We start from the raw sequence: 18,633 nt of genomic DNA, 5'->3' as shown, positions 1-18,633 counted from the left end.
TGTTTCTTTCTGCATCACCCCATCTTCTACCATAGCCCAGAATGGTAAATGCTGCTCATAACTAGGAACAGTGGACAAAACAGGAAGACAAGGATGTAGGCAAATGGCTTTTCTCTTTTTTTCTTGTGCCTCTTTGTTCTCCCAAGCAGGTAGGCAGTGGAAGTAGAAAACCACAACACTCTCATGGCTTGAAATTCGCTTTTACAAGAAGTATGTACCAGGGTGTGATGGAACACACCATAATCCTAGTGCATGGGAGTGGAATAGGGTAAAAATTGCAAATTCAAGGCTATCCTAAGCTATGTGGCATTTTCCAGGATAGCTTCAACTCTACAGTGAGAAGGCATTTCACAATAACCAAAACTAGACTAAAACAAACTAGACTACAGTAAGGCATATCAAGTATTTCATGAACAGGCAGAACTTAGAGAGTGTCCTAATTAATACTTATATCGGCAGTGGTAACAAGCCAGTCCAGGTTTGAGCAGCGCCACAAAACACATGAGAACCATCAAGAACCAAAATTTGACCTCAATTACATGTTTAAGTGTTATTTTGTTTTGTTTTGCCTTTTAATTTAAAGCACTGTTGATGTAAAGTGCCCCAGCTTTGCTGCTGTGTTTCTCCTACAATCTAATGAATCACATTTACAGTCTGATGAAATCTAGTATTAAATTATTTATGTTACAACCCGGACATATGGCTAGGGCCAAGCTAACCAAATAAGAATTCTGTGATTCAGACTGGCTGCAGGGAGTCAATCTGTAGGAAAACAGAATTTTGTATAAGGCATATGTATATGTATGAATGTCACAGAGAGAATAGAGAGCGGCTCAAAGCTCTGGGTAAAATATCGCCCTCTCATTTGCATTTCACAATTACAAAGCTCTCTGCCGTGCCTCCTGTGTCACACTGCCAGGAAAACCAGGCACGGCTGGTACTTATTGCAAAGGTACTTGGTGTTAACTAACCAGGTTTGCTAATACCGACAAAGCAAACACAAAATGCATTTGGAAAGCCATGGATTCCTAACAATTAGAAACACTCGTGGAGTCATGTGGTTCCTATTAATCCCTCAAAGAATAAGTTATCATGTTTTCTTCAAGGGGAAACTCACTCTCTCAGTCAGTTTTTTGGCAGGGGTATGTTCTTCTGAACCATTCTCTGTGACCCTCTCTAGGACACCATCAGAAGTTGATAAAGGATTGGGCATGCCGTTCCTGAATGTGATCATCTGCTTGTGGCCCACTATCTAGAATTTTGGACTTTCATCTTGACTTGTTTAGCAGACATGACCTAATCAAAGCATTGCAATGTCCTTGATCAAATAGGCTGGCTTTCTTGTGCCTCTACTGATACTAACTAGAACATGTCCTAGCTAAGTTGGGGTACAAGAAGAATGGTGTTCACAAAGCAGAGTCACCCGACCCAATTGTAGGGCTTGGGCTTGATGCAGGAACCTGTGTTCTGTGGAGGTGTAAGTGAGCCCAGCTGAGACCCTCCAGAGATACCCAGTCAACCTACAGCCAGCAGTGGGGCTGCACAAATGATTTGTAAAAGCCACTATGTTACAGCTTCAATTATGAAGGAGTCCCAGAAATATAACTAAAAGGGACTTCATCACAAGGAATAACATAAACAAAACAAAAAGTGACATACTCTCACCCAAAAGCAATAGGAACCCCCTGGTAGTACTTAAAAAGGAGGATGATATGATCTTGCTTGATTTCAAAGTGAGCCCTCTGCCTGCTTCACAGGGGATGCAATAGAAAAGATGGAGATGAAGAAACACACTATGTGGGGCCCAAATGACTGACAGTGGCTTGGATTAGCGGGAGAGCCATGGAAGGGACAGGAAGGCTGTGGCAGCTGTGGATGCATCAGTGTTGGCTCTGCATGAGTTTTTTAGCCCAGCTGTCTCTCATTCAGCATCCCCTGGTGTAGGTCAGTAGGGGATAATGCCAGGACCATAACAGATGTGCTGATGCCTTGAGAGATGGCTCATGCGCACTGACACCCTTCAACTGACCTCTTCCCACCACCCAATGAGCACTGCCTGTGCTTCAAACCGCCAGCACACATCATTTCCTCTAGGGGACCTGTCTGATTCTTCTGTGCCGCAGGCAGGGTCTGTGTCCCTCTTCTGTCCTCTCCTAGCCTTTTGAGTCAGATATTTATCTCAGAGTACTTTGCCTACTCAGGCAGCAGCCTGCACCGTGTCAGCTGTCACACATTCTCAGTCAGCATCTTCCGTACCTTCTGTGGGACCCTCACCTCATGTGCCGGATGTGGGAAAGAATGAGGAGGAGCTGGGCCAGACGGCGATGCTGCTGCTGCAGAGTCAGGCCAGCCTTGGCCATCAGGTGGATCAAAGTGTCGGTGATCTTATCCAGGACGCGGTGGATGTGATCCTTCTCTTCCAGAGACTTCAAGGTACTGGACAGAAATGTGTACACGCCTGAATACACACAGAGAAAGAGAGAGACAAAGGACACGGTCATGGAGACAGAAGCATGCTGGGACTCTGCACCAAGCGGGGAGCTTCCTTTGACAGCTGTAGAACAATGAGGACACGGTGGACACATTGGACACCAAGAGATGGTGTGGCATTCTGAATGAGCATGCACATCTTCCAGCCTCAAGAAGCCAGGAAAGCCTCTTGTGTCTCAAGATTCTCCAAGAAGGACCATTAACCTTGCAACCATAACGGGAACGCTGAGCACCTCTTCTTGGGCAGAGCTCACATCAACATGACTTGTTCATTCAGTACTTATCACAACCCCATGGGAAACCATCATTGCTTCTTTGGAGGGGCAGACAGATGTTCTATCTACTAAAAAACCTCAAGTGGTACATTGGGGTCCTTAGGCTTCACCTAGTGCGCCGACTCCGCTTCTGGTAATGATGGGCAGGCTGTCCTCTAGGAAATACAGGATACCCCTTATAAGTTTCATAAGGAGTTATGAGTAATTGGCTAAGTGATTAAAAGGTAATTTCTTGAGGTAGAAGGTTCTGCAAAGGTAGGCCTGGCAGAGACCTTCATGATGTTCTGTTCCTCTGACCAGCACAGTCCCAAGATAGGCAATCAGAGACTTCCTCTAGGGCTGAGGAGATGCTTCATGGGATCCTGTACATGGTGCTTAACTGCCCTCCTGTGATCTGCAAAGGAACCCAGCAACAACAGGCAGAAGAAAGAGCTACATACATGGGGAGGGGAAGTAAAGAAAGAAGGAAGAAGTGATGGGAAGGTGAAGGGAAAGAGAAAAGGAGGCAGGAATGGAGACGCCGTGAAAAGAGAAGAGGAGAGAGGAAGGAGATGGGTAGAGACAGGAGAAATGGGGGATGGGAGAAGAGAACAAGGTGAAAGATGAAATGGGAGAGAGATAGGTGAGAGAAAAGAGAGGGAAGAGGAGAAAGAGAAGGACAGGATGAAGGTGGGGGGAGGGGGAAAGGGAGAAGAAGGGAGTAAGGGGAAGGAGGAGTGAGGTGATGGAGGAGGGAGAGGAGGGGAATAAGGAGGGGGAGGGAATGAGAAGGAGGTAGGGATGAGGAGAGGAAGGAGTGAGAAGAGGGGAATAAAGAGGGTAGGGAATGAGAAGGAGAAAGGGGTGAGGAGAGGGAGGAGGGAGAGGAATGGGTGGAGGAGGGGAGTGGAGGAGAGGGGGAGGGAATGAGAAGGAGGAAGGGATAAGAGAAAGGAGAGAGGTGAGCAGAGCAAAAAGAGAGAGGAGGGAAATAAGAAGAAAAAGAAGGGAGAGGAGGGGGAATAGGGGGACAAAGAGAGGGGAAGGGGTGAGGAGGAGGGAGAGGAGAGGGAGGAGGAAGAGATCCATCTGTTTCAATCACGGGTCCTCCTGTGTCTATTGTTTTTGCCCTTAGTGTTTTCACAGTCTACCTCCTAACAGGTGAGACTACAGATTCCCTCTTCGCTTAAGATCATGTGCGTTGTGTTTCTGTCACTTGCAGGAGGAAGAGGGATGAGAATCAGAACAGGCTGTGAGATCAGCCTGGGTCTAAGGGCAAGAGAAGGGAAGGGGAGGTGAGGAAGGCTGAAAACCGAGGGAAGACAGGATGGAGCAGCATGCTCTTGAATTTTCTCTCAACTCAACTCCCTTTCCTGCGGCAGTAAACTCCTCCAGCCTACACACATCCCCTTAGGGGTGCAGGCGATGCTGGATGACCGCTCGGGTTCTGATAACGCAGCTGTGTGGCTTCATTCTCTCTCTGCTCACCCCACCGAACAGTCCATAACTATTTCTTCTCCTGCTTCTCAGACACATCAGCACCGTCACGTTAAAGGCTCCTGGGTGTTAGTGCTCCCTGACTCTAAAGCTGATGTGACCAGCGGCAGCAACACTGCAGCCTGAACGTTGAAACATGAAGGAAACCCACACTGGGGAACTCATAGTAAATAGCTGTAATTGCTCAGAGTAGAAAAAGGCCTGTGTTGAAAGCAAACAAAACAACAAGACTGGCCTTACACTTGGCTGGTGTGGTTCTCAGGGGAATCACACAGCTTCTGGCACCGGCAGGCGCATTGATCCACAACAGATACTGCAAAGAATCCCAAGCTGGCAGATGCTCAAGAAACTGGAGATAAATTTTAAAGCCAGTCCTAGCCTCCATCGTTCTGAGCCATTGCCTCCTTAAACACCTATGTGTTTTAATCTTGGCGGACTATGTCCAGCTTTTGAGCGGACCCTTTATTCCCTGGCTACTGAATGCTGGACGCTCACCCGTAGCTCGAATTGCTCACCATCTGCATTTTAATGCTAGCCCCTTCTTGTTCTTTAGACGTTAAAGTCGGAAAGTTCACTTCCTTAACCTGTAATTTTTATGTTACAAAGAAAATGGACCATTCCAATTGTAGAATTGAAAAGGAAGAAGTGGGAACAAAAATTGGGACATTTTGGAAATCATTTAAATGATATGTATGGTTCACATCTTTTCACTAACAGTGTCGCTGTGGGCAGTCAGATTAGATTGAAGAGTCCACTGGTTTTGACTCACCTTGTTACTGAATATAGTTCAACTTGCCTGGGTTGTTGATGGCAGCTCTTCATTGCGCTCAAAGAGCTGCATGGGTGAGAATCGCATTAAGGACTCACCAAAGGAAGTAATGCTCAAGTCTCTGGTGTGTGCTCAGAGCAAACCCTTTTAGGGGTAACACTGCTAATTCTTTTCAGTGTTAGGGTCCAAGTCCAAAGACTTGTGTCTACCACAGAGTTTTCTCCCAATCGGTCACTCATTATCTCGTTTTAATTTAATTTTCATCTTATTTGATCTTTATTTAGTGAAAGTATAATTTAATAAGGTGTGATTGTAGAGTGTTGATAAACATTCCAATTTAAAGCTACCATCCAGATCAAAGTCGAAACATCTCCAGAAAACCCTTTTTGCACTTATTCACACAAATGAAGCCATGTGTCCTTACCTAGAACATCTACTGTTCTGTTCATACCAATGCTCTCAGCCTTGTACATGAGGTGGCCTGTGAGCACTGCCCACCATTTTAATGGTCTTAATTATATTCTTATCATTTTGCAAGTTGCTACCCGATTAATCTTGTAAATTACTTCTTTTATTCTGAAGCTGTGGTGGCCCCTCAGCCCTAGAATAAGAAGTTAACAGTCTTCATTTCATTAGGCCTCTCTTCGTTCCCCAATGCACTATAATGTGTAACGTTTCAGAAAGCCAGAGACAAGATACGAGGGTTAATGCCTGAGACGAAGCCAGTGTACATCTCAGAGTCCGCCTGAACTTTGTTCTTCATCTGGACCTCTTAAGAAACCGCTCTCACGTAGAAAAGAGTATGCTTCACACACATCATTTTTAAAGAAAATATTACATACATTGCCTGAGAAACAGGCATTAGCAGAGGCCCTGTAGCCTATTTTGTGTGCCTCTTTATCAGGTTCTCTCCTTCTTAGGCATTGCTAGTGTTAAAATTTTACATTTCATGTTCTTCTCCTTCAACATTACAGCAATGTGTATTCATGAACCACATATGTTGATTGCCTTGGCGGGCCACTTAGTCTAGGGTTAGTAGCCTGCCTGGCAGTTCAGTTATTCCAGGGTCACGGAGAGGCACTACCTGGAAGATATGGGCTAGGAGACAGGAAGAAGGCCATGCAAAGTTTGTCAAAGCCTCCGTTTATTAGGGACGAGATACAACCTTTTATAGGGTAAGGAGTTGGGGGATGGGCACAGGGTTCTGGGCTCTTGCCGCGTGGTTCACGTTGGTCACATGGTCCTCGTTGGTCACGTAGGCAGGAGGTTATCTTCAGTCAAGTCACAGTAGGCCTGGAAGTTGACACACCTAGTTCTCTAGATAGTTTAGAATGCGGGGTGGGTTCCGCTAACAGATAGCTCTCATTAACAGCCAATTTGGGTGTGGGGTAGGCTCTGTCAATAGAACCATTCTTAACACAATTAGGGGTGTGGGGTTCTCTGCAGACTCCCCAGGGTGATGGTTCCTGTAATGATTTTAGGAAGAAATTGGCTCCTGACACACATACACATACATAGTTATATATACATGTTATTTCCAAAAATTGTTACACTCTATACTTAAGCATTGTCATTTACCAACAGTACATTTTAAAGATTTGTTTAATAGAGATAAAGAAATTACCAGGCTATGTCCTGCCTAAGTTCTATGGGGACTGGTAACAAAGAGTGTGTCCATCGGTAAATGAATCAAGTGTCTATTGTAATGAGGCTGTTTGTTGGTTCCTGGCTGCTCAGTCCTGACATAATCACACAGAAACTGTACTCTTACTATCTACTCTTCAACTCCATCAAAGACTCCAGAAGTATATAATATTACCTAAGTTAATAGGAAGTGCATTGTAAGCAACTTCCAACACTCTAGAATTGACAGAGACATCTAGCTACCTGGACAGTCACCCAAAGTTCTTCTGTACTGTTGGGGCATCCATCTTCAGCCTACAGGCTAAGCAGACTTTCCCATGAAGCAGGAAATTTCAAAGACCATTCCACCTGTATTGGCAGTTTGTCACTCACTTCCTTCTGTGTCCTGCAAAATGTCTGGCAGACTCTTTCACGCAGCAGAAACTCCAAAGGACCATTTTACCTTTAGGCAAATTCAGCTGTCATTTCTCCGTGGGTCCTGCTTATCCAGTTCATCAGAAAGTCCAGTCAAGATCAGTTTCTTGCCCAAATAGCTAACAAACTCCACGAGGAGTCTCTTTGGTGCCCATCTTCTTCTTGGTGCTGTCCGGAGCAGATGTGTCTCATTGTCATGAAAAGTCCTAAATTCTTAAGACATTTTAAATACCCTACTCTATAGTCTTTGAAAGGTTTGAAGAATGCCTATCCATATAAAATACATCTCTGTACATCTAGAAAATATAACTAACATGACTACAAGTTTGATTGTTATACTTATCTATTAACCTATATTTCTTAATTATACATTACATTTCTAAATGAGCTGCACAAACACAATACCTTAATCAAGAGCAAAAATACACATATAACAAAATTGACCTTAAATTTGCATCAATAGACCAAGATCCATACCAAAGCAAATCTCTACAGCAAGTGTCCAGTGGTAATGGGGTTGGCTTGGAACTGCAGGTGGTATGGAGGTGTGCCTTGGTAGACTGGAGTTGGCCCGAGCTCCCCATGGCTCTGCCTTTGAGGCTTATACTGTGTGTCATCGCCCACACCACTGTTTCATCTCCTAGAAGTCTTCCCACAGGATGGATGCCCTGGGAACCTGCCCAACCCAGATGCTGAGTTAGTTCAAATTGAGTGATGAAATTTCCACCAACTTCCTTTTCTGGTATTACTCAAGATGCTAATTTCATTCCACAGTAACCTTCTCCTGTTCAAGAAAACCTCAAAACCTACCATCTAATAGCTCGGGGGTTCTTGCTAAGGGAAGTAGCACCCACACATTGCTTCTCTTCTCACTGTGCACTAAGCAGCGAAACATACTTGTGCTGAACTTCAGCAAATCCCAGGGCCAGCAATTCAGTGCATTTTTAGTTAGTTAGTTAGTTAGTTAGTTAGTTGGTTGGTTTTGTTTTATTTTCTTCAGTGTGGGGGTGGGGCAAAGACATGATACTCCGGCTGAGCAAGTCAAGTTTTCTTTTGGGCTGCCAAGTCTGGGTTCTCCACAGTGCACATGCTCGCCTGGGCTCCTGCCCTCAGCAAGCACCTGTTAAGAACCTTCGGTAGCTCATCACGATGTTATCTGACAGGGATTCTAAGCTTTCTTTCCTTTGAAGAGTTAATATCTTAGGAGTAACTGTGGAGAGAAAATTTTCTTAACACAAACTCCCAGAATGAAGGCCATTTCTCTTGAGCGAACCTGTTTTTCTAGCCCTGCTTTGGCACCAGCTCAGCTTATCATCTCATCCCTGCCAGCATGTGCCTCCGAGCTGTGCAAATACCCTTTGAAATAAAAATACAGCCCTAGTTAAATGCCAATAATTGATAGCAGCCGCCATCATTCTTTTGGACTTTCCTGGAAAAACACAATCCCATGTTTGTTGATTGTTGCCCTTAAGGAGCTGTTTGAGAAACAAAAACCACTCGGATTCCCAGAATGCTTCAGGTGCTCTGGCAACCACTGTGAATGAGCATGAGCTCAAAAAGGCTGCTGGTTTATCTGTGTCTCAGGTGGTTTCTGCGATACTGGAGACAGAAGCCAGGGGTCAGTGTGTAGATGGGAAGAGCCTTCAGAGGGCTCAGCAAGGCTAGGCTTTCTCTAGTCACTTTGCAGTTATGCCAACCCCTAGAGATGGGGGGGCAGGGTTCTATCTTGAGGCATTGTTGGCAGACCTGAACATATTCTGGTTGTGTTGTGACCACTGGGAGAGATACAAGGACTCTGCAAGAAATGCGGTAGTCGGAGTGACAGAGAAGCCACAAGGACACCCTCAAATGTAAGGGGGGGAGTGTGTGTGTGTGAGTGTGTCTGTGTGTGAGAGTGTGGTGTGTATATATGTGTGTCTGTGTGAGACAGTGTGTGGTGTGTATGTCTGTGTGGTATGTCTGTGTGTCTGACTGTGTGTGAATGTGTATGCTGTAAGTGTGTGTGTCTGTGTGTGGTGAGTGTGTGTGTGTGTGACTAGGGATTGAACTTGGGGCATCACACATGCTAGGCAAACACTCTGCTACTGAACTATATATTTTTTCTTTTTACATTACCTCCAGCCTCCCTTTTCTTTTCTTGAGACAGGACTTCACCCAACTGCCCAAACTAGCCTCAAATTTACTCTGATGTCTAGACAAGATAAAGCTTGAGAACCTCCTGATTCAAACTTCTGAGTAGCTAGGCTTATAGGACCACACTAGCAGGGCTGCCTAGAGATGCTGACACAATCTAACTTTGCTCAGGCTCATATGCTCTCAACTCTCCCATTGTTCTACTACAACGCTCTTTCAACATTGGACCTCACAGGAATACCCTCTCTATTTCCCAGCTGCTTTTCTCCCAGTGGAATCTTCTATAACTTAGAGGAGGACTGAAGCACACCCAACCCTGGATACACCCAGGAGGAAGCTTAGGCAACCCCTGGGCTGCTGGCCTACACTGACTTCGGCTCATCTGACTGCTGGGGAGAAGACCATTGAGACCTTGGGCTTACCAGCTGCAAATCCTTCCAGCAAGGCAAATCTTACTTGTTTTCCCCCCAAAGGAATAATGTAGTAGCTGGCCTTGGGAGGAAGGCTTTTCAGTCTATAGCAACTTGATTTATAAAATAAAATAAAATAAAAAAGAGCAGGGATGATTCAAAGGGAAAAGATTAAGATAGAGGTATAAGTCACCTGGACCAGGGCTGTAAGTCACCTGGGCCACACTGTCACTCAGCTGGGATCAGAAGGAAATGGCAGTGTTCACGGAAGACTAAACAATGTTGAGGTTTCCAGCAGAGAAGTGTCTCTGCAGCCAAAGGCTTTTCTCAGAAATGCCTTGTGGCAGACCATAAGATCATCATCCTGGTTGGCTCTCTACTTCTGTGACTGCAACTCTGCCTAGGGGGAGGACTATTTCTGATGGACATCAATCTCTGATCAGTGTGGAGGTCTAAATGAGATGTTCCCATGTAAGTCTCTGGCATTTGAATACTTGTCCCCTAGTTGGTAGCACAGTTCTTGGGGAGGCTGAGGAAGTGTGGTCTTGCTGGATGGAGTACATCACAGAGGGCATTCATTGAGGGTGCAAAAACCTATGTGTGGTTTCAAATGTGTTCTCCCTGATTCCTGCTTGTGGTTTGAGATGTGAGCTCTCAGCTGCTTCTCCAGCCATGGTGGCTGCCACCTGCTGTCCCCACCATCATGGATCCTAACTATCTGGAACCATAAGTCCCCCCCAACCAATCCCTTTTATAAGTTACCTTGGTTGTGCTATTTTGTTACAGCAACAGAAAAGCAACTAATACAGATAGTTTATTCAACAGTAACATGGTGGCTGCTGTTACTCAGCAAAAAGAGCTATTCTAGATGTTCTGCAAAGTACAGGACAGTCCCAGGCAATAATTCCCCCGACAGAGGTACATCTCAGGAAAGTCCTGTTGAGTTAACATACTATAAATACAAATTTGAAGTCAAACATTTTGCAAAGACAACTAGGGGTCACAGGCAGAACACTTGACAAGCATATTCAGGAGCTTAAATTTGTTCCATAGTTTTACTCTCTCTCTCTCTCTGTCTGTCTGACACACACACACACATTTAAACCTGTTTTAAATGCCTTCATAAGACTGTATCCAAAAGATGTAGTACACAGATGAGTTTACAGGGAGAAAAGTTTAGCCGGAACACATTTTCCCAAGTCATTAAGAACTTCCTCAATGGGGAAGGGCCTCATGAAGACCCAACCCTAGCTAAGAAGCTACTGGCAATTAGTGGCTGCTGGTGATGGCAGAGGTAGCCAGTTTCCTTCAGTGGTATAGCTATGAGTAAAGCTACTCATGTTCTAGTAAATAACCCCACGTCCATGCCCATGCAAGCAATTCTAGTTAAACTCAGTGGGTCATTAAAAAGGATATTAAAGTAAGAGGGGAGAAAGAAAGTGTGGAGAAGAATGAAAGGAGAATGTGAAGGGGTGATGGTGCCTGAATATGATCAAAATATATTGCATACCTATGTAAAAATTTCCAAGAATAAATTTAAAATATTTAATTTTAAAAAAGAGTGTTTGATGTACTTTTTCAGTTTGGAGTAACATGTAAGCTCCCCAGCTGTACATTTACTTGAAGTTCTTTGAGTCATCGAGCAGGTACTACAGACAACACCGAATTGGTTGTATAGATGTGTAGAGGAGATGTTGACTTTTCTAAAGAAAATCGGAGTCAATGATTATAAAATACCAGGCACAGATAAAATTGTGTTCTTGAATCCTATACATCCTTAAATAATTTTGTAGGATTGGGAGAAATCCATGAACTGAGGATTGAGGGATTCTTGTCTTTGTATTTTACATTGGCTCTTTCTCCTCCTCAGCTCTTCAGAATGGTGTTGCAGTCTTTCTTTTACCAATCCATTGTCTCTGCTCCATTGCCAATCTTCTCTCTAAAGCCCATTGAACTTTGAGAAACCAATTGCCTGTACTGTAGTGGGATGTTAGGGTGCCTCTGCATATTGTTTCCTGGCACCTACCTTCTAGCCTAATACAAACCAGTCATCTCGACACGGTGTCTTCTATGCAGCCTCAGTTGGGTTGAAAAACTGTTTCTTCATCATGTTTTTCTTTCACTGAAAACAAACTTATTTCCCTCCTTTTATAATATGCAAATAGGCTTTGCTTGGCTTTCAGTGTCTTATTCTGGTATCCAAACCTGGTACTGATTTATTGTGTCATGTATTTCCTGGGTAGAAAGCTCCACATTATATTCAAATAGTCCTCATGATGGTCACAGTTAAGCACTCCAAAAAAATCCTAACCAAGCAAATAAAGAAACAAACAAAAACCTTTGCCAAGCATTGCCTATCTGCCCTGGAGTGCACAGCATTCTTCACCTTTTTAAGTGAGTCCAGTACAACTTCTCCTTTATAAAAGTTATGAAAGCACACCGATTTATCTTCAAATCATGAATATCTTGAAATCTCCTGTGGAGTTTTACAAGAAACAACACTTGCCTGGGCTCCATCAAAGTCTGATCATTTCGAGCCAAGGGTGGAGTCTGACATCTGTGTTTCAATAAAACTCGTCAGTGGCGACTTCTGCACAGCCAGAGTGATGGATCATATGACTGCCTTGAATTTTACATCTTGGGATCACCAAAAGGCCGAATCTGACAACATGGGGTGCATCGCTGTTGTATGAAAGCTGTACTATCATCACACTCCAACTCTAAAGGGTGTCTTCTTTGTGCGTACCCTCGGCAGGGCGTGCACTGCCTCTCCTTCCCTCCTTCCCAATTATGACTCTTAGACTAGAGCTACGTCTTAGAAAACAACAAGTGACGAAGTCTTCATTTCTCCCCGAGTCCCTGAAAGACCTCCTAGCAAGAGACCACACACCTGAACTGGACACTGGTTTTCTCACACCACGGCTACCAGTACAGCCAATTTCTGTGACTCTAAATGTTATGGGAGTTTTTCTTCACCAGCAATCAAGCAGGTCCCCAGTTGGAGTTAGCAACACAGGGAAGGGCTCAGTCCCCAGAATGAGTTCTCACCTCCCTCAAATTTACTTGCCAGCTCTAGGCTGTTTCACCCATATTCTGATTAACTAGCCAACAGTTGGGGTTCTCACAACCCCCTCCTTGCTTGGGTTTGATTAGTGGGCCACATAACTCAGGAACTGATGATCTCTGTTTCTTACAAAGAATGTGACAATAGATGCCAATGAAGAGACGCCTGGACCAGGGTGGTGCTTTCTGCTCCATGGGGGTGCATTGCACCCCACAGCTCCTCATTCTTAGCTGTCCTAAGCCTTAGCATTTGGGATTTGGGAAGGTGTTTTGCTATTATAAGAATGACTAACTAAATCATTGTCCACTGATAATCAAATAAACCTTCAACTCTAACCAGGCATTGATCTTTCCAGGAATAACCACATCCTGACGTCACTTAGGGGCTACTGGCTGCTCAGCAAACCAATTAGCACAGAAAAGAACTATCACTTTGGCATTTTCAAAGGCTTTACAAGTTGCATGCCAGGAAATACAGAAAGACAGACAAACACATGCACACATTTCACAGTATCTCAAACATGAGCCTATTCGCTGATTTAATATTATTACACACATGTTTGAGTCACTACGCAACGTGGAGCTTCTCTGTTACAGTAAGTGTCCCATTCTTATATAATTCAAAAAGCATTTTCTACTTATTTATGGTTAAGCAAGTACGTCGAAAAGGGATAACATTTGGAGGGTATTCACTGTGCCTTCTCTCATTGGCATTCTCTACACTTTAAGACCTTAGAAAGAATGTTTTACTTAGAATTCTTTTTCTTCCCAAATGCCAGTATTTCTATTCTTTGTAACAGAAGCCACAATTTTGGTTCTAGAAACATTTAGTCATTCCCCATCATGCTCACTATTCATCTGAATACTGGCATACTTCAGAGCAGCCAGGGTGTTCAGAGAACAAATTGAAGTGTAAAGGGCAAACCCAGGACATTGGAATGTTTGATTTGCTCTGATTCAGAGACACAGCGCTACCGAGGACTTCAAAGAGATTGCTTTATGCCATTCAGAAACTTAATTATCATTTTTTGTGCTTAGCAAAAAAAAAGGAGTATTGCTCTGAGAAATATGTATCCAGTGACGGGGGACACCCATCCTTTTCCAGATGGGCAGTATTTACCTGCAAGGCGAAGAGCATCCCTGGGATGCAGTCTTTGTGCCCATGCATAACATTACATGCATAGTGTAGATCATGTGACACATGTGGCCAATATTCCTTTCTTGTGAAGTCACAGGGGAAGAGATAGCTGAAAAGGCATGTCCCTGCCAGAAGCCAACACAGGAACAGGTGGTCCTGTTCACTTGCGATGCCTCTACCCCTGTGAGCATGTTCTTGGCACCAACAACCATTAAACCATACAGGTCTGATTCAGAAATATCTGTCCATTTGGTGTAATTTTTATTGAAATGTACTAGATGTTCTTGAAGGTACGCGTGTAGCACATCAACACATCCAAGCTGACTCAGAGGATGCATCTCTTAATGACTTCTCATGGAGACACTGATGAGGTGATTCACTTAACTAGAGGCAAAACAGGACACGTGGGCTTTTACATTCAAGCACAATCATGTGCTTGACTATATATGAAACCTCCGATTTTATTTTTCATAACAGACAACATCCTAGCTTCGGTCTTTTAGGACAATGTTGCTACTGGCATATATTTGGTACTGGAGTTTTGTTTCTATTGGTTCTATTGGTAACATATTGAGAGCCATCCAGGGTTCTGACTTTTCTGTTCTTCGAGAAATCTGTTACTACCCTTCTGGGGTTAGAAAGGAGATGCTCCAAACATATGCTTCATAGAAGACATAAAGTCTGGGCCTGGCGAGATGTCTCAGGGATGAAGAGTGCACACTGCTCTCACTGTGGGCCCAAGTGAGAGTTCTTAGTGCCCATATCAGGCAACTCCCAAGCACCTATAACTCCATCTATAACTGACCAAATGCCTTTGTCTCTGGGGGCCCTACACTCACATGCACATATCTGCACAGCAGGGCACAGCTATGTACATTCAGGCAGATTTTATTTCCCTGAGATACACCACATCAATACCTACCATATAGCTGTATTTGGCAATGAGTTCTGAGCATTCTTCTTATAGAAATAGTGGATCTAAGTCCACTCTTCCAGGTCTAGGTGGACTCATGACTTGCTTATAGCCAATGGAATTCCAGCTTTTAGGCTGGAAATGGCCCTCATGTCTTCTAAGCATACGTCATAAAAGGCCATATAGTTTTTGCCTTGGTAGCTACTTTAGGGATGATGGAGGTAGGTCTTGTATCTTATCTGTTGCTTTCATTGGTACACTAATAAAGAAACTGCTTGGCCCCTGATAGGACAGAAAATTAGGTAGGCGGAGTAGACAGAATAGAATGCTGGGAGAAAGAAGCCAAGTCAGGCAGTCGCCATGATTCTTGTCTCTGAGACAGACACAGGTTAAGATCTTTCCTGGTAAGCCAGCTTGTGGTACTACACAGAATATTAGAAATGGGTTAGATCAGTATGTAAGAGCTAGCCAATAAGAGGCTGGAACTAATGGGCCAAGCAGTATTTAAAAGAATACAGTTTCCGTGTAATTATTTCGGGTAAAGCTAGCTGGGTGGTGGGACACAGCCCTACCGCTCCTTCAACATAGTTGTATCAGGAACCTTTATCACCTCATAAGAGGTCTAGTGTGGAGAAGACAAAGAGCACTACCCAAGTTGATCTTGGACCAGTATCTTAGACAACAGCTAGCATCGTCCAACAGCACAACAACAAAGATACCTCAAAGTGATGTCCATCCACAACAACAAAGACGCCTCAAAGTGATGTTCATTTCCAGGTCCCTGCATTGGAGCCCCCAGCCATCTTGCTGAAGACACAAACCATTCTATCACTGTCCTTTCAAAATTCGTGACCAAACACTTTTAAGCTGTTATGTGTGAGGTAGATCAACTATGCAAGAGCAGCAGCTACAACACACATGACCATCCATGTCGGACTTTTAGGGAGGAACATGATGAAGAAGAGGCAGACTGGAAATTCAGCTCCTGGTGGTCCTGCACCACCAGATATGAGATGACAGCCTTGGCTACTTCATGTTCCGTTGTTTAGATCCTCCCATCTAAGCTATATGGGTGCTTTGGAAGGAGCATAAGATCATACTGCTGGGTAGGTGTGCTGGTGACAGTTTTCCCAGGATACTTTCTGTCTAGCTGGTTATCCATACAAGGGTCCCATCCATGGTGACATAGTTATGCCAACTTGCCGTAGCCTAGAGTCATCTGAGAGGAAACCTCAGACTGAGGAATTGCTTAGATCAGATCAGCCCGTGGGCATGTCTGTAACATAACTATCTTGATTGTTAATTGACATCAGAGCTCCCAGCCCACTGTGGGCAGCAATATCCCTAGCCAGGTGGTGCCGAGCTGTATAAGAAGCCAGCTGAGCACGAGCCTGAACAAGCCAGTACGCAACATTCCTCCATGGCTTCTGCTTGAAAATCCTGTTTGAGTTCCTGCCATGACTTCCTTTGATAATGGATTGCGTCCTGGAAATAAAAAGCCAGAGAAAACCTTTCCTCCCCTAAATTGCATTTGGTCTAAGAGCGTTTGATCACAGCCACAGAAAGTGTGAAACCAGGATGCACAGACCATCATCAAACTGCAAAACACCAGCATTCAAGTTTCCCTTGGGAGAACGGATGACTGAAATCTCGGTTGTATGGTCTTTATCAGCTTCTGGTTGGTGAGCAGTCATCTCTGTAGGGCTTTGCCTTCAGGGAGGTTCTGTTGAGTAGATACAGGTAAATTGTATTCTGTTTTTTGAAAAGTCTGTGAGCCTCGCAATGGAACGTCTTCTCTTTTGGTTGGCCAAGAGCATGAGAGTCAACCCTGTGGCCTCTCTTAGGAACAAAGTTGCTTCTGTGTGCTAAGCTAGCTCACAGACTCAATGATTCTTCACCATGCTCTATGTTTATATGGGATTTGCTAACTATTAATTTGCCACCTCTTACTGCATGAAATTCAGAAAGTATTTTGGAGCCTTTGGAGCATCACGAACTGACCCGAACAATGGGGAAGCGTGCCTTCTTCCCTGTAAATCAATAGACAGAAGTTCGTGCAAACAGCCATGCTCCTAAGACAGCATCAAGCACTCTGCTGACTTAGTCTCTCATTCAGAAGACCTGACTGGAGAGCTAAGACCTCACAGATGTCCTCATCAGTGGGGCGGGGCAGCCTGCTCAAGTATCTGTACTGCTCAGCACCAGGAGCTAAGACACGAGGTCCCAGGTTCTTAGTCTTGATTTCGGGGTCTAATCCCCTTAAGGGCAAATCCTCAGAGAAACTCCCTCTCTCTCCTAAGGGAGAACCAAAATGGCTGAGGGTCCCCTTTGGGGTTTTGTTGTTTTGTTTTGCTTTTTATTTATAACTAGTGTCCAATTTTCCCATTTTCAAGAGACAAGTGAGCTTGTGAGTCGCATGTACCTTTAAAGTGTCTCACTTCTGTCTTAAAGTGACTGCTCCTCTGGATAGAAAGGCCATTGAAATGGCATCCTATGAGTGTGACAGGCTTCTTTTATCTTTTCCTAAGGAGAAGACAGCTTCTACTACATTTCAACAATGAAGACATGGGATTCTAGAATTCTGTGTTTCAAAAGCTGCCTTAAGGTCGGTTAGTTTGACTGTGGAACCATATGAGCTACACTAGCTGGGCTCAGTGGGTTATCAAGAATAAGAGGAAGCAGGAATGAGGAGGAAGAGGAGGAGAAGAAGGAAGAGAAGAAGGAGGGAGAAGAGAAGGGAGACAAAGAGGAGACCAAGTTTGGAGGAGGCCATGTTGAGGGGAACATGAGTAGAGAATAAAAGGAAAGGTGTGATCATATTTTGTTGAAAACATGTATGAAACTCTTGAGGAAAAGAGGAAAATTATTTTAAAAAATGCTAGTTTGGTGGCTTAGGAATTATCTGAAGAATCAAAAGAACCCTATATGATTATACCTATAGATAAATAAACATCTATACGTAGATTAGATAGATAAATGATAGATAGATAGATTTATTGATCATGATAGACAGACAGACAGAAAGGCAGAGAGACAGACAGACATGTTAGTCTCCTGTGGAACTCTCACATTTAAACTCAGTAAAGCCATTCTTCCTTTATTAAAGCAGGAATGAGAGCAGGGGGTGCCTATGCTCTCTGACTTGTTTCTTGTCCCGCATTCTCGGATAACCCTGAGACTTCTTCCAGAGGACTTGACATCAGCAGAAAGAAGGGTAAAAACTACCAGTCTCCAAACACAGAGAAGACAAGCCACACAGAGAAGAAAATATTTGCAAAGCCATGTCCAAGAAAGAACTATTGCCCCAAATAAGTAGAAAGCTACTCAAACTCAACAATAAAATGTCAACTGATTTACAAAAAAATGGGAAATCTTAACATGCATCTCACCAAAGAAGAAATACAGAGAGCAATGGGGCATACAAAAAGATGTCTAGCATCAAATGAGTTTAGGAAATTAAAAATTAAAACAGTAATAAGACATGTCCCTTAGAACGGTTAACCTCCAGAATATTAACAATAGAAAATGCCGAAAAGGAAGTGAGCAACAGAGACATACACCCTTAGCTGATGGGATGAACATGCTACTGCTCCTTTGGGTGGCATCTGGGAAGTTTCTAATAAACATGACAAACTCTCACCAAAGGATCCGGTAATCACACATTTTAGTGTTTGCAAAGGAAATAGACATTTAAACCCATACCCAGTTTTTACACACACATTTGTAGCAGCTTTATCCACAATTATGAAAACTTGCAAGCAATCAAGCTTTCTTTTGTTGGTGCATGGACAAACTGTGGAATATCCAGACACTGGAATGTTATTCAGAGCTAACAATGAATGTATGAACTACCATGTCACGAGAAAACATTTAAGAACAGGATGCAATCAATATGAAGCAAGGGAAAT

General features: G+C 43.8%; 1 protein-coding gene across 3 annotated transcripts in view; it reads right to left on the bottom strand.

The window, feature by feature from the left end:
- The window catches only part of Esr1 (estrogen receptor 1), a 349,292-nt gene that overhangs the window by 5,145 nt on the left and 325,514 nt on the right, over positions 1 to 18,633 (bottom strand). For all 3 annotated transcript variants that reach the window (XM_075949852.1, XM_075949861.1, XM_075949841.1), the window contains one exon: positions 2,275 to 2,458. In XM_075949852.1, coding sequence (XP_075805967.1) covers positions 2,275 to 2,458 — 184 coding nt within the window. The remainder of the gene's footprint in view (positions 1 to 2,274; positions 2,459 to 18,633) is intronic.

Source organism: Microtus pennsylvanicus, chromosome 1 (genome assembly GCF_037038515.1).
Source record: "Microtus pennsylvanicus isolate mMicPen1 chromosome 1, mMicPen1.hap1, whole genome shotgun sequence".
Lineage (NCBI taxonomy): Eukaryota > Metazoa > Chordata > Mammalia > Rodentia > Cricetidae > Microtus > Microtus pennsylvanicus.
This window is presented reverse-complemented; position numbering and strand designations above follow the sequence as displayed.